Genomic DNA, 14,754 nt, shown 5'->3' with positions numbered 1-14,754 from the left:
AATGTCCAGTAAGAGGAGGTGGGGAAGCAGGAAGCCCAGGATGAACCAACGAGACCTTTCCAGGCAGCAGTGAGGGCAGCGAAGGACGAGAAGAGCATGGGGCGGGCGAGCGCCGGGCTGCCCAGATTGCCACCCAGGGCGGCCCCTTGGAGCAGGACAGAGCAGAGACCTAAGACCAGCATTCCAGGCCCAGGGGACTGCCAGGAAACGCCCCAGGACATCGGGACAGTGTGGAAGACACAGCAGTCATCAGGGACAGAGTGTTGATAGTGTCGGGGTGGGGACAGGGGCCTATGAGGTTGACCTACTGGAGCCACGCCAGGGCTTAGCAGTACGCGCTGGGAGGGGGCAGAGTGGATGGGCAGCCACTCAGGAATTCCAAGTAGGAGGGAGTTTTGAAAGCTCCCTCAGCTAAGGCTGCCTGCAGCCTGCATGCCCCTTGCAGTCCCTCAAAAGCCTGTGAGCTCACACCTCGCCTGCACCCCTCCTCTCACGGCTCCTTGCCGTGGTCTGCAAGGCTGTCTGTGACGGGACGCCTGCTGTCGCCACTGAGTGGCCCTGGCCCAGGGAACCTGGCCGTGTGGGCCTGCCTTCTTCCACTCCAGCAGGTCAAGCTCTCTGTCACAGCCTTTGCATTTGCTGCCATCTACCTGGCACGCGCCCCTCGCCCAGACCTCCTGGAAGTCTTCTTTCCTCCAAGAAATGCAGATGCAGCATCTCCAAGAGTCACTTCCTCTGAAGTGACATGCAAATTGGGGCACGCCTCCCCGCGAGTCCCCCCCACCCTGCCTCCCTGAGGACCCCAATGCAGGTGCCCCATCTACCTGCCTGCCCCCCGCTGCACACTCAGGCCCTCCTGGGGGAGAGCATCCTGGCTGAGCTTCCGTGACCTATCAGCGTCTGGCGCCAAGACTGGCGGGCGGTGCGGGCTGTCAGGAGCTTAGCCAAGGTGAACTCCCATGAGGCAGCCACCGCCCTTAGCCCCTGCAGAGGGAGACCTGAGGCTCCCGCTGTAGCCTCCTGACCTGAGCCTGTCGCTGGCTCTGCCCGCAGGGGGATGTCAGCACGAAATGGATCGCCTCGGTGTGGGTTCCTGCATGGATCTGGGACGATGCCCGTGCAGATGGTATAAATGGGGGAACTGGGGAGGGGACGGGCTGGGCAGTGGCCGCACTGTGCTCCCAGCTACCAAGGCCCCTGGCTGCGAGGCTCCTGCCCCGGGCAGGACCACTCATTTCTCCAAGGGGGCCAGGAGTCTCACTTGGTACAGAACTACCCTGTCTTGAAGCCAAACAAGCCCTCAGCAGCTCGTGAAAGGGCAGGACCGCCCTCACCAGGGAGTCAGAACGTGACAGACCCCCAGGGGCCAAGTCTGTGGAGCTTGCCAGCCTCCATCTGGCTGGGACAGACCGCCACCCTTTCAACTATTGCAGAAGCAGTGGGCATGCTGAACATTCTAGTGTTGGCACATGGACATAGATCCTTGTTCATTTTGTTAGAGGTAATCAGGGTTTCTGTGGCTAAATAGGAAAATATTCCTATTGCTTTCGAAATCCACACTGATTTAGGGGTGAAATGCCTTGATTATAATTTACTTTGAAAACGCCTTAGCAAAAAGGTAAAAATGTTGAAGCAAATACAGAAAAGGGACAGGACTTTGTGGCTAAAGGGTGATGGGGACTCACTGTGTCACTTGCTCTGTTTTGGGCCATATTTAAAATGTCTCATAATGAAAAATGAATGGTCACGGGGGGGATGTCGCCTTCCGTGACCTGCCATCGGTGGAGTCCTGTGTAGGTTTCAGGCTGAGCTGACCGGCGTCTGGGTCGGGGTGAGACCCGAGGAAGTGGTGTCCATGGCTGAGGTGGGCCATCAGGCGCTGAGGTCACGGCCCTCTCCTCCTCACACATAGAAATGTGAGTGCAAGTTTGGGGGACTCATCCTGGTTTGGTGGAGGCTGCAGTTCGGAGGACCCGTCACTTTTTCTTGTCAAGTGAAGAACGTGTGGCTCTCACTGCCGGCCGGTGAAGACCTGGGCCTGCTCAGCAGCCAGTTCTGAGCCCCGGCAAGTTCCTGTCCCTTCTGAGTGCTGGGTTCTGGCCTGGATGCGGCTGGAGCCTCCGCGCAAGGACAGCACTAGGCAGGGCACCACCGTGTTGCTTGTTCCAGGCAGCTCAGCGTAGACCTGCTCAGGCGACAACTCTGAGGGCAGGCGCTTCCCGGGCCAGTCATCTCGAGGAATGAGTAGTGGGGTGGCCTAGGGCCCCCCAGGGTGATGCCTTCGCTGCCCCTGGAGCCTGGGTGACAAGTGGCAAGCCTGATCAAGTGAAATGGGTGACAGGGTCCTTCAGACACCAGGCTCTGAGTGACCAGAGTCCCGCTCAGCATACTACGAGCCCCTCCCGGGGCCCTGGCTCTGAGCTGGCACAGGGGCTGGCGAAGGATCCCTCATGGGCGAGCTCCCCAACTCCACGCTCAGCCACCGCCTCCTCAGTTGCCAGCTGGATCAGTCAGGGGGCTTGGTCCCCTGTTTGAATGAGGATGAACCAGCTGCACCTCCCACCACCACCTGCTCCCCTCAACCCTACTCCACTTCAGGCACAGAGAGCCTTCCTGTGCCCCCACCCACACTCAAATCGGGGTTTCTTCATAATCAGGGTCCCCTCAGCACAGATCCGATAAGCAGGACAGCTGTAGAGTCTGCAGGGCCCAGGGTGGCATGAAACCGGGGCTGTTCCAAAATGATTAAAACCATGGATCATCATGGAATCCAAGCTCTGGCCCATGTAGGGCCACATACAGACCTGGGGTGGAGACCTGGGGCCCCACTGTGGGTGCCTTGTGGGTGGGGCCGTGCTGCCTCCTCGCCTGGTTGTCAAGAGCAGGTGGAGCTTGTTTACTACAGAACCCCTCTAAAGGGGTGGCAGCTACTCGGTTATACGTTGGCCTGTGTGGTCGCCTGGCGTTAGCTGTGCCTCCCTTGCTGACCTGTGACCTCTGCCCGGCCCATCGCAGCCACCACCCCTGCTCTTCTTCTACCCCAGGCCCCCAGCCGCACTCGGCACACCGCAGACACTCAATAGAGCCGCAGGCGCGGGGTCAGCCTTCCTCCCCGGGAGCCGTCTCCGGGTAGCTTCATGGCCCTGCCTGGCGCCTGTTTAAAAACGCCGCGAGCATCCTCCCCATACAGCTCATCTGCCGTTTGCACGCCCGGTGGTCCGCGGGGATGGGCGAGGTGGCAGGTTTGAGGCACGTTCTTCTTGTCTCCTCAGGACGCCAAGTTTGTGGAGGAGCGGAGGAAGCAGCTCCAGAACTACCTGCGCAGCGTCATGAACAAGGTCGTGCAGATGGTCCCCGAGTTTGCCGCCAGCCCCAAGAAAGAGACCCTCGTCCAGCTGATGCCCTTCTTCGTGTGAGTACCCTCGCGGCCTCTTCGGTCTCGGTACGTGGACACCCGGGCCGGCCGTGCCCGGGGACCGTGAAGGCCTGACCCCCCGGACTTGGTGACACTGGAGCCCTGGGCCACCAGCGAGCACCCTGATGTGAGCTCCCTGGTTTGAGGTTCATGAATAAATGCGGGGCCAGTGGCTCTTCCACCTCTGTGTGTTTTGACCCAGGGAAAGGTTCGTTTCTGTACAGCTTGCGGGTGTGCCGGGGTACAGCGGTCGCTCCCAGAGTGCGGCTTGGGCGATGAGCCAACGGAGAAGGAATCAGAGACACTCACTGGCTCGTTCAGCCATTTTCGTGGTGATGCGGGGGTCCCCCTTCTCTGCGGTTTCAGTTCCTGGGGTCAGGCTCCGCCAGAAATACCATCGAACGGCATTTTCAGAGCAAGACCACACTCGCCTGGTTTTTACTACAACGTTCTATTACTTGTTCTATTTATCGTTAGTTGCTCATCTCTCACTATGCCTAATCTAGAAATTCAGCTCAGTCACAGGCCTGGGCGTGCGGGGGAGCTCAGCACCTGCTGGTCAGCGCCCAGGGCAGGCCTTGGCGTGCGCCCTCTGGGGAGGGAGCTACTGTATCTCCTACGTGTGAGAAAACCTAAAAGCCATCACATGAGGCGTAGATTCCTGGTTTTCATGTCTGTATAAAAGTAAAACACACTTGACATTGACATGTGAATCACAAAGTGCTCGAAGTTTGAAGCCGTCAGTTTTCACGCCGCGTGCCATGCTTCCCTGGAGGCGAGTCTTTGCCCCCGCGTGGGGCAGCGTCTCCGTGCACCGCACCCCTCCCCACCTCTCGGGGTCAGTTCGCACCCCCACACCCGTGTGGCCGCCTTATCACGGATCCGTCTCCTCTGCTCTGATAATTAGTCTCTACTGCCTGAGCGTTAGGCCGCGGAGCGAGGGCAGGGCCGAAGCCCTGCTTATCCCATTCCAGCTTCTCCAGAGGCCACGGGAGAGCGTGACGTGGTGTCTGAAATATTACAGTTTTCACACAAAATGTGGAAATCCGGACAGAGGCATGTGGACCCCCGAGAATGGGCTCGGGATTCATCCCCTGAGGATTGCCTGTGATTTTTCTGGTATTAATTTAAGTAAGAGTGTCCTTTCTCTGAAGTTCTTTCAAGTGGCGCGGGGGTGGGGCTGTCATTCCCACAGGGCGCTGCGACTGAACATGGCTCCATTGCTGGGTCCGGGGGGCTGCCTTTGGAGCTTTTCCCAGCATTTCCAGTTGAAAATCCAATCCTGACAGACACGGTTGAATCTTCCCTGCATTGGGCTTTGAAATCTCACCGCGCTGGTTGCTGGTGCTAATTATTTCAGGGTTTTTGTGAGAAGATTTATTTGTGTTGTGCTACCTCTGATAAAAGATGCCCTTTTGGTTTTTGCAGAGAATGCGCCATATGGAAATCTGTATTTCCTTTTATTCCGTTACTGGTAATGCCAGGGCTTCCATCTTGCTGTTCTGAAGAGCAAGATGGAGAGGGGCTCTCTTGTCACCCCTGAAAGGAGCCCTCCAGCTGTGGGGTGCGTGCGAGAGTCTCCTCTCTCCAGACTCTCGAACTGTCGGCTCAGTTCCGCATGAACACTGGCTGAGAGTGTTGGTTCTGAGGCCTTGACGCTCAGAGAGGCTGAGAAGGAGAAGCCACTGCCTCCCCTGCCCCCTGCAAGCCGGTGCCCCCCCGCCTATCCAGCAGGCCTGCGTTCCTGGTCCAGAGTGTGCCCAACATGAGCCTGTGGAATCGCACAACCCGTGTTACCGCGTGTCCCTGTGTGCTGTGCAGCCTCAGGCGTGCCGGGGCCCTCACCCGGCTGAGAGAAACCTTTGTGCCTAATTAGTACAGAGAACATAAGGCTCAATTTCACGGGCTTCACAAAATACAGCGAATTTTGGTAGGAGATTGTGGCAGACGACACAATACTGACATCAGAGCTTGACTAAACAGTGGTCTGGCCCCCAGAAGCCACAAAGCGCTGGCTCCTGGCAACTCCAGCATCGCCCCCCGTTTGTCTTCTCTGGTGGGGCCAGGGTTATGGTTGGAATTTAGACTGTTCCATTTGGGGCAAATGGAAGATGATCTGCAGCCAAGTTCTGTCCAGGCTGGTGAGTCCCCGCGCGATAATTTCCGTTCCTTGTGGCCACAACAGCCAAGCTAGTACCAGCTGGAGCGCTCGATAGCCCCAAGAGACTTCTAGTTAAAAAAAAAACAACAACAAATCTTGGCCTAGGAAATAAACCTCTCAAGGCATAATTATTCTTGGGGATCTTGCAGATTTCCTTGGTTCTTTTTTTTTTTTTTTTCTTTTTTTTTAAAGATTTATTTATTTATTCATACAAGCACTGGGTACAGTCAGAAGCACGGGAGGGTGAGAGAATTCACCAGAGTGGGGAACAGAACAGGCAGACTGACGAAATTCACTGCTGAGGGGAGCAGCGGGTGGCAGGAGAGGTCTGCGCGCCATGCAGGGCCCTCGCCCAGCAGCCAGGGATCGAACCGGCGCTGCAGAGGCTGCTGGCAGCTTCGCAACCCAGCGCTCAACCACTGCGCCACCGGGGAGGCCCGATTTCCTTGGTTCTTTAAATTCAGGACCCTGCAGGTTCTCACAGCTGCTCAATACAGACGACTTGCTGCCGGGATGCTCCCCACTTTGTCGCGCTCTTACTAACCTGCTTTATCTCACGCAGTCCTCCTTAGGGCCTCTGAGCACCCTCCTGTTGTTTGGGGGAAGGTGGACCTTAGCTGGGCACAGGTCTCCTTTTTAGTAGGTGGCCTCTTACAAAGTTGCCTGTAAAATGGCCGCTTCATAAAGTCCCACTTGATGCTGACGAGGAGCGAGGCCCAGACAGGTCACCTGGCTGACCCCGGGTTACCCCCCAGCTCACGCGGAGCCAGGGCTGCTTGGGCCCTGGATGACAAACCCACCGCCTGTGGGTGGAGAACTGACCCTCCATCCTGTCTTATTTGACAGGCCCAGTGGGGTTCTGGGAACTGTTTTTCTTAATGGAAGCGTTGCCAGCTACAAAAAATTAGTAGGTGTTTGATGGAAAAAAAAAAAAAAAGGCACCGGCTCCTCTAGGGAAATCAGAATCTGTCATCTGCTGTTACCGACTGAATGTCTGTTTCCCCACCTCCCTCATGCCCTCCACCAACTCACATATTGAAACCCGAACCCCCAATGTGATGCTATTTGGGGGCGTGACTTTTGGGGTACAATTAGGTTTAGATGAAGTTATAAGGGTAGAGTCCCCAGAATGGGATTTTGCCCCAATAAGGAAAGGAAGAGAGGCCAGAGTTCACGCGCTGCCTTTGCCATGTGAGGGCAAAGTGAGAGGTGGCCACTGACAGGCCAGGAGGAGAGCCTTCACCTGGACGCACACCTGCAGCACCTGAGCTGGGCCCCCAGCCCTGGCACTGGGAGGAGCCCAGTCTGTGGAGCTCTGCGATGGCAGCGGGGCCAGGGGTGCCCTCCCCATTCCCTCAGGCTACCTGCAGCGGTGCTGTCCTGCCTCCACGGCTCCCCTCATGGGTTGTTAATACTTGGCTTTTGTCCATACTCAGGTGGCGTCACTCATGCATGTTATCTGCCAAGCCCAGGGGCACCTGCATTAGCACACCGGCCTTAGCTGCTCAGCGCAGGCGAGCAGCTAGCTGTGCACGGCCCACATGCCCACCACACCATTCTCACGCTCCAGGCTCCGACTCCACGAGCCAGCCTGGCCTGCCGTCGGGGGGGGGGGGGGCACCCTGTTCCCACTGGGGATGGGAGAGGAGCCTGGCAGAGTCAAAGCTAGTGGAGATTTGCCTTCCGATGTTGCCTCCACGAATATTCCTGAAACGTGTGGGCTTACATACAACCTGGAGCCCAGTGCCAAGCGGGGCCTGCTCCTGCCCGTGCATCCCTCCGCTTACCCTGTCCTGTTTCCCTGTGGGGTGCGGGGCCGCGGCCCCCACGTATCCTGCCGTCTGCACAGTCTGAGCTGACGCATCAGGCGCTGGATCTGCTCCCCGTCTGTCCGCCTCCTGCTGCCTTCCTTGCTAATGCCAGCAGCAGCCTGAATTAGAAAGTAGGACGCTGGGGAAGCGGACCATTCCTGCCCCGTTTTGGACTCTGTGTCTCCGCCTGAGTAGCACCTGCAGAGAGGCCAAGCAGGTGGGTGGCAGCCCCGGCACCTGCTTCCTTTAGGAGCCCGCGTTGTTTGCGCTTCCTGGCATTTGAGGGAAAGGTGGACCCGAGGGCTGGCACCTGGAGGTGTCGGCAGAGAGGGGTCTGGCGGGCGCTCCTTTGAGGGGGGCTGCTTGGGTTCCCAGAGTCCGCCTGGCCCCTGGCCCAGACCAGGACTCGGCTCCACTTCTTCAAACCTTATTAAAATGGTTTTCCACGGCGGTGTTTGTCCTTGGGAAAAGCCTCCTGACCTGCTTTTCTGTGAGGGGAGAGAAAAGTCACAGGGTGGGCGTTAGAGGAATGTAGGTCACAGCACAAATTCGTGGGATTTTCCTCAGAAAATGTGGTCGATGTTCCCCCACTCCCCACCCCCATCTGCTGCCACATTTCCTCTGAAAGTTGCTAAATATGTATTTACCAGCTGCCCTGTTCGGTTTAGCTCGGGAGGGAGTGACAAGCCCTGGTGGTGCCACCAGGGTCGCCTGTGCTGAGGCCTCCTGCTCGGCAGGTCGCTGCCACCTGGATTCCGTCGCTCCCGCCCTGGAACTCAGCACTGGGGGTGTGGACGGGCCCGAGCCTTCGACTCCAGGGTCCTCAGCATTGCCCAAGTGCCAGAAAGGGCGCAGATCCTGTTCAAGAGGACGCCAGCGTGCGGCCAGACCAGGGTACGGCGAGCTGTGGACAGTGTTTTAAAAAATAAGATCTAATTGTGAATGGTTGGGGGCACCTGATTGCACCCCCTTTTAGTGCCTGTCCAGCGTCTCCCCCTGGCACTTCCCCTAGGGTACCTGACTGGCGTCAGTGACCTGTCCTTGAGGACGGGTGAGCTGGAGCCTCCGGGTTGCCAAGTGGGAAGGGTTGGGGTGCTGGAGTGAGTGACTAGTGCCTGCGCTCCCAGGAAGGAGGGGTGATCTCCCTGCATCCTCTGGAAAGAGAAGTGCCGATGTCACTGCTTTGTTGGGGTATCCAGGAGGCCCCTGTGTGAGACCTCTGCCTCAGCTGCGGCACAGTGAGAAGGGTGAGAATGGTGAGATGAGGAATGGAGCCTTACACAAACTCGCCAACATTTCTGTCTCTTCATCCATCCCCTCCACCCCCCCATCCAGCCACCCACCCACCTGCCTGCCTCTACAGGTGAAAACTGAAGTTCTAGGAAGCTGAACTGATGTCTGTGAGGTCATTCTGGGAGAAAGTTGCAGGCAGGGGCCAAGGATCCACCAGCTCCCTGATGTTCAGGCTCTGTCAGTGCTCAGTCCTTGGACCAGGCACTGCTGTCACCTGAATTGTCCCCTGCCCTGGGGACACTCAGCAAAATAGCTACGCGCTGGCTCTTCAAGGGCACTGAGGTCCGCCTGGGCCCAGGTTGGCTGTGCTGCCCCCTGGGGCCAGGCCTCTGCCACAGAAAATGCTGTGATCCTCAGAAGCTCATCACCCACAGGCCCCTTCCCCGGGACCCGATGCCTGGTTACCTGGAGAGATGACCTGTCATCACCTCCAGCCCCTGGCCTGGGTGTTTCTGGCCCTGATGTTAAGGGATGCAGGAATGTGCGGTCCTTAGGGTGCTGACCTCCAGCTCCTCAGGGCTCCTGCCCAAGGAGGTGGAATCAGTTGCTCTTTTTGAAAACAATGAGGTGCCAACAACTCTAATATTTAAATTGCCTCCTCCCTGCCCCTTGGCATCCCCTCAGGCACAGGAATGTGTCTGGTGTTTGTCTCTGCCATCCTCTTATGTTTGGAGCTGACGGGAGAGACCAGTTACACAGAGAGGAGGGAGGAAGGAAGCAGTCCATGCTCAGTTCCAGGAAAGTAAGGGGACCGGGAACATCTCCTGGACACATGGAAGCCCCCCTCAAAGGGGTCTGCATTCAGCAAATGTCTTTTTCATCCAGCCACTGTTTATTGAGCTCCTGCTAAGAGCAAAACAGGAAGAAAAAAAAAGTTATAAAACTTCTGCCATTATGGAATAGGGGAGATGGAAAATGGATGCCTGGGTTGAGGGCACTGCCAACGGGGACGCTTTTAAAGAAAATGAACAGCGTTAGAGGCTCCAGAGTCAGTTGAGTGATAGTTCCCAACAAATGGCCAGGAAAGGCCTCTCTGAGCGAAGAGCTGGTGAATTTGGTGATGTTGGGCGGGGGGGGGGGGATTGAAATAAAAGGAACAGTAAGTGCAAAGGCCCTGAGGCAGGAGCATGCTTGTGCCAGATCAGGCCAGTGTGGCCAAAACCAAGTGGGCAGGGAATGAGACCAGAGCGGCACAGGGCCGAGTCGTGTAGGCCCTTGGCAGCCACGTTGACTTTGGATGTGCTCTGAGTGGCTTGGGAAGCCACCGAAGGGCTTGCAGCAGGGGTGACATAACCTGGTTTAGGTTTTTAAGATCTCACCCCAAGCAGACTGGGGTGGAGAGCGGAATTGGAGAGAGGCAAGCTGGGAGGCTCTGCTGGGGGCCAGGCAGGAGTTGGGGGTTGGCAGCCTGGAGAGCAGCCGAACCTTGGGTGTGTCTGAGGACAGCCGGGTATGAGCGGAGAGGACGTGGTGTGGAGGTGCCTCGAGGTCTGTGTTCAGGCAGGTCTGCACTCATTGTCGAGCGCCCCTCTTCCTGGGGAGGTTGGGGGGGACAGGGCAGACAGCTGAAGGGGCATCGGCCTCAGGCAGCCCAGAGAGCCTGGCTCTCGTCACACCATCCAGTGTGTGTCCAGCTCCGCTGCTGACTGGCTGTGGCCTCGGGCTTGGCGCTGAGCGCACTGGGCCCGGCACCTGCGTCTGCACAGAAGAGACGGTAGTGAGCGCGGCGCGCATGGGGCTCTTCACCAGCGGAGCAGGGAGCACGGGTTGAGAGAGTTGGGGGAGCACACGTTTTGGAGGAAGTGACAAACTCACGGTATTAAACGAAAACCCGAAGCACTACAGAAAGACACACGAAGTCAGCGTCACACCCTGCGCCTCTGGGGCCCCCCACACGGTGATCTCTGTCAAGTCTCTTACGGAAGTCGCAGAAACTGCCGGGGTTATGTCAGCCAGGCCCCGTCCACGCCCTGCTCTCCAGTTTGCCTTTTTGATTTTATAAAACGGGCTCACTCCTGAAAGCCGCAGCGTACCCACTGCAATGGCTGTTTCATAATTCATTTCACCGCCGCTCTCCTTGAATATTTAAGAGGTTTCCAGAGTTTTCTCCCTCAAATAGCGCGGCCAGGAGCAGCTCAACAGATAAACATCTTGGCAGGTAGAACTGATTTTAGGGGTGCAGAGGGCGTGCACATTTTTAAATTTTGACAAGAACCTGTAAACTCCACTCTCGATGGACTGGATTCGGCCAGCGCGCAGGGGGAGATGGTCGTTCCCAAGGTGCACAGCGGCTGCAGGGTCAGGGAGCCCAGGTCGCCTGTGGGTGGCGCGCGGGCGCTGCCTCTCTGGCCAGGTACTCTGGGAAGCCGGGCTGGGGCCTGGGTGGGAGGCTGGAGGGGTCTCCACCAGCCTCGGGAGGGGAGCTTCGCAGGGCTGGGGGGTTAGATCACGCCGGCCGCTGGAGGGAGAGCAGCGTGGTGGGGACACAGGCTGGGGTGCCCTCCTGGTAGCCCAGAGAAAAGCGGGGCTGGCGGGGGGGAGCCTGAACCTGATATGTCAGGGCTTTTGAGGCTGAAGCTCTGGCAAAGGGTGGTCGTGGGGCCAGATGAGGCGCCGGGTTGAGGAAGGCCTCCGGGAGCCTGGGCAGGCCAGAGCGGCGTCCTTGGGGCTGGGCCCCAGCTGGGGACACCTGCCTGGGATTTCTCAGGAAATGTGGCTTTTTTAGATCTCAAGAAAAAGTTAGGGAGCTGGGGGAAAGTATTGTGATTCTCTTGCAAAAAATTAAAGTGCAACAGTCAGCATTTGTGGCTTGAGGAATCCGCCCCCTCCCCCGGGCAAGAGCAGAGCGGAAGGGCCGCTGCCGAGGTGGAGGCTGGGGTCTCCATTGCCAGGAGCCCTGAGAACCTTCTCATGCTGCGTGGTCCCTTGTGCTTTTATTTATTTAATTTTTAAAATACAATGTATTGATTTATATACATTTTACATCATTGCTCATTTCTGTATGCTGCTTTCTCCCAGGTGTCGTCCCATAGAATTCCCAGCACCATATCAACCGTGCACCCTCACCATAGTCCCCTGGGCTTCCCCCCCACCCCAGAGTGTCTCAGTTGCCTGTTAATTCCTTTGTGCTTTTAGCTGATGCTGTGTCACTGGTGAGTCCATGGCTCTGCTGCAAGCAGTGGTCATTCTTGCAAGTGAAATGAACGCCAGGAAGTTCACGTACAGAGCAAGCTTGGTGTGCGTGGCAGTCCGTGGCAGTCCAAGACATCATTTCTAGCAGCCCAGGAAGTCCTTCCATTGGTGGTTTCGATGCACATCTGTGTGGGGCCGCGGCCCTTGTGTAAGAGCCTCTCCTGGTGGTTCTCAGCGCTTGGAGATTCGCTCTTTGCGAGCACTGCCTCTCTAACTGCTTGTCATCTAGTTAGCAAATGGGTTCAGGTTTCCACAGTAACAAATACACGCTCTGACGACTGTTGGGAATGCTTTAACGAGAAGTTAGGATCCATGGGCATTCCCAAGTCTTCCCAGGAATTCCGACTTCCTGCTCTCGAATCCCAAAGAGCCATCTCTTCCGGGGGGAGTTTCCTGATAGAAACATGAGCATGGTATGGGGCAGAGGTAGGGGAAGATGCTGGAAGAGGTGGCGGCCTGGGTGGGAGCCAGCAGCCGAGGGAGGGGAGGCGGAACTTTGGAGAAAGCTGGGTCAGGGTGGCGAGGAGTGTTTCCCGAAGGCGCCTTCCTCTCTAGAAAGAACTGTGGCACTAATGCTTCTTCTCGGCACAGTAAGAATAGCAAGTTGTCCTCCTTCTGCACTGCCAAGTTGGCGGAGGACCCACGGAGCAGATGGCACGGCACAACTGTGGTGGCATCCCTGTCACCCTCGCCCGTGACATGTTCGAGGAGCACCTCGAACATGTCCTCCAGGGCAGCCCAGGCGAAGCGGTGCTTCCGCAAGCCCCTGCTGCCTCTGGCACCTCCCATGGGACAGGGTTTGCTCCTCGGCGGCCAGGCTGCTCCCTGCAGGAGCCGCATTCTGGATCCGGTAGCTGTGAGTCCCAGGACTGCCGGCCCGTGGCTGTGCCCCCACCAAGCAACTTGTTCCCATGCCAGGCACTTTGCCCAGGTCCAGGTTTCTTCCTGGAGGGTCACCCAGTGGCTCCAGTGCCTCTGTGGGGCCAGGGCCTGCCCCCCTCTCCAGAACCTGGCGCTGTGGGTCTCTGTACCCCACCCCAAACAATCTGCCTCCACCTGCCCGCATCTCCCAGTCATTAGACTCAGGCAGATCGTTCAAGTGCATGAAGCCACTGAGGTGTGATAGTAGGGAGTGGTGCAGAGCGGGGCACGGAGACCCTGGTTCCCCAGGGGACTGTGGTCATATGGGACTGCGGGTTGCCAGGGCTTTGAATTTTCTAAGAGATGAAAGAAACCAGATTTTGATATAAAACCTGCTTTTAAAATTAGTTGGGAACTAATCTGTGGGCCAAACAGGACCTCTGCGGGCTCGCCCTGTGCATCGCAAGCCGTCTACACAGAGAGGCCCACGTTAGATCAGTGTCTAATGTGAAGAAATGCAGGGCGCAGTGGGCAGGACCCAGGACCCTGGAGGACCAGGATGGTGAGACAGTGCCGGGCGCCTCTGCACCAGCCCGAGTGGCGGGCAGTGCCTGCAGCCAGCTGGCGATGGCCCAACCACACATGCTGCAGTCGCTTTCCCCTCGGCGTCCATCCACGTGTGGTCTGTCGCCGCCTCCCCTATGTGGAGGGCCCGCATCCCCGGGGCGGCCTGGCCGCGGGCAGAGGGCCTGCTCCCGGCACTCTGGCAGCTCAGCAGCGGCTGTTTACTGCCTCACTGTAAGCACGAGGTTCTCCTGTAGCAGCTCACCGGGGAGCACTGTGTCTGCTCCAGGGGGTTATTAGGGCTGAAAAGCAAGTCTGGCATTTGGTCAAGGTCACGGGGCAAACCCTGTTCAGGCTGAGGTTCACCTGCAGGGCTGCCATGCAGAGCAGCTCTCGCAGAACCTTCTCTGGGGTTTCTGTGGCTACTTCCCTCACTACTTCTCCCCTCCTGTGAACCCCGTGGGGTTTTCTTGAGCTCCCAGACCCTCGTTCTCAGCTGAGAGCAATGCTGCCCCCAACTCGAGTGACAGTTAAAAATGAGTGGAGGTGGTTTTGAGTCTACTGGGGAGAGGCTGCACAGGCCAGCCCCCCACAACAGTGATCTGACCCAAATGTTGTCGTGCCAGGTTGAGAAACCCCAACCCAGCCCAAGAAGCTGGTCTGCCATTGGCTCTTGTACCACCAGCTGCAATCCCTGGGGCTCCAGAGCCCAGAAGTGGTAGGAAGGCCAAGGGAGTCACGGCGTCTTCGGCCCCCCCCCCCGCCCCCGAGGTCAGGGGATGGCTCCCTTTCTGCAGACCAGGACACTGAGCTTGCAGCTGTGCGGTGAGCACCCACCGTCTCCCAGCGGAGGCCCCTCTTGCTCTTTACTCTGTAATGCGTGCAGGAGGCTGTAAGTGCCTGGGGGCGCAGAGGCCAGCCTCTGCCCGGGAGCACACCTGCCTGCCGCCTAGCACACAGCGGGAGGGGAACGGGTCACGGATTGCTGAGTCAGAACAGGGTTGCTTGTTTTATTTTTCTTTCTCACACATGAGAGCTCGCGGTGACAGAGTTGTGGATAGTATTCTCGCCAGCTTGTTCTGGGAAGGCAGGCTGAGAAATTACTAATGTGACAGGCAGGAGGCCTGTGCTGGGCTTGTGGCCTGTTGTCTGGCAGCACCATCCCTGAGAGCGGGCACTGGCTGGCCTGGTGATCTTGGATTAGGCCTTTAAAGGACGTTGTGCCTCCATTTCCCCATCTGTAGGGTGGGACAGATCACAGGCCTCCCTCCGACGCAAAGGTGTCAGGAGGCGGTGCCGGAGCACTCACCGCCTGCTCCGGGGCTCGTGCTGCAGCCGAAACTGAGCCTGCTGCTGTTGGCGGGAGTCCTCGCACCCACTGCCGGGCCCCTTGCAACCAGGGCAGACCTTGGAGTTAGGAGGTTTGGGGGCTGTAGGAGCAGAGGAAGACACAGCGG

At 57.8% G+C, this 14,754-nt stretch overlaps 1 protein-coding gene across 2 annotated transcripts in view; it reads left to right on the top strand.

Annotated features, from left to right (window-relative positions):
• The window catches only part of SNX29 (sorting nexin 29), a 296,663-nt gene that overhangs the window by 270,157 nt on the left and 11,752 nt on the right, over nt 1-14,754 (top strand). Inside the window, exon 20 of one of the 2 annotated variants that reach the window (XM_037507581.2) lies at nt 3,273-3,412. The exons of the other annotated variant lie outside the window; for it this stretch is intronic. Within the exon in view, the coding sequence (XP_037363478.1) occupies nt 3,273-3,412 (140 nt within the window). The remainder of the gene's footprint in view (nt 1-3,272; nt 3,413-14,754) is intronic. 2 annotated transcript variants of the gene reach the window in all.

This window comes from Talpa occidentalis, unplaced genomic scaffold (genome assembly GCF_014898055.3).
Source record: "Talpa occidentalis isolate TD23 unplaced genomic scaffold, MPIMG_talOcc4v2.1 talOcc4.12, whole genome shotgun sequence".
Taxonomy (NCBI): domain Eukaryota; kingdom Metazoa; phylum Chordata; class Mammalia; order Eulipotyphla; family Talpidae; genus Talpa; species Talpa occidentalis.
The sequence above is the reverse complement of the archived record's forward strand: the minus strand, read 5'-3'. Positions and strand labels throughout refer to the sequence as shown.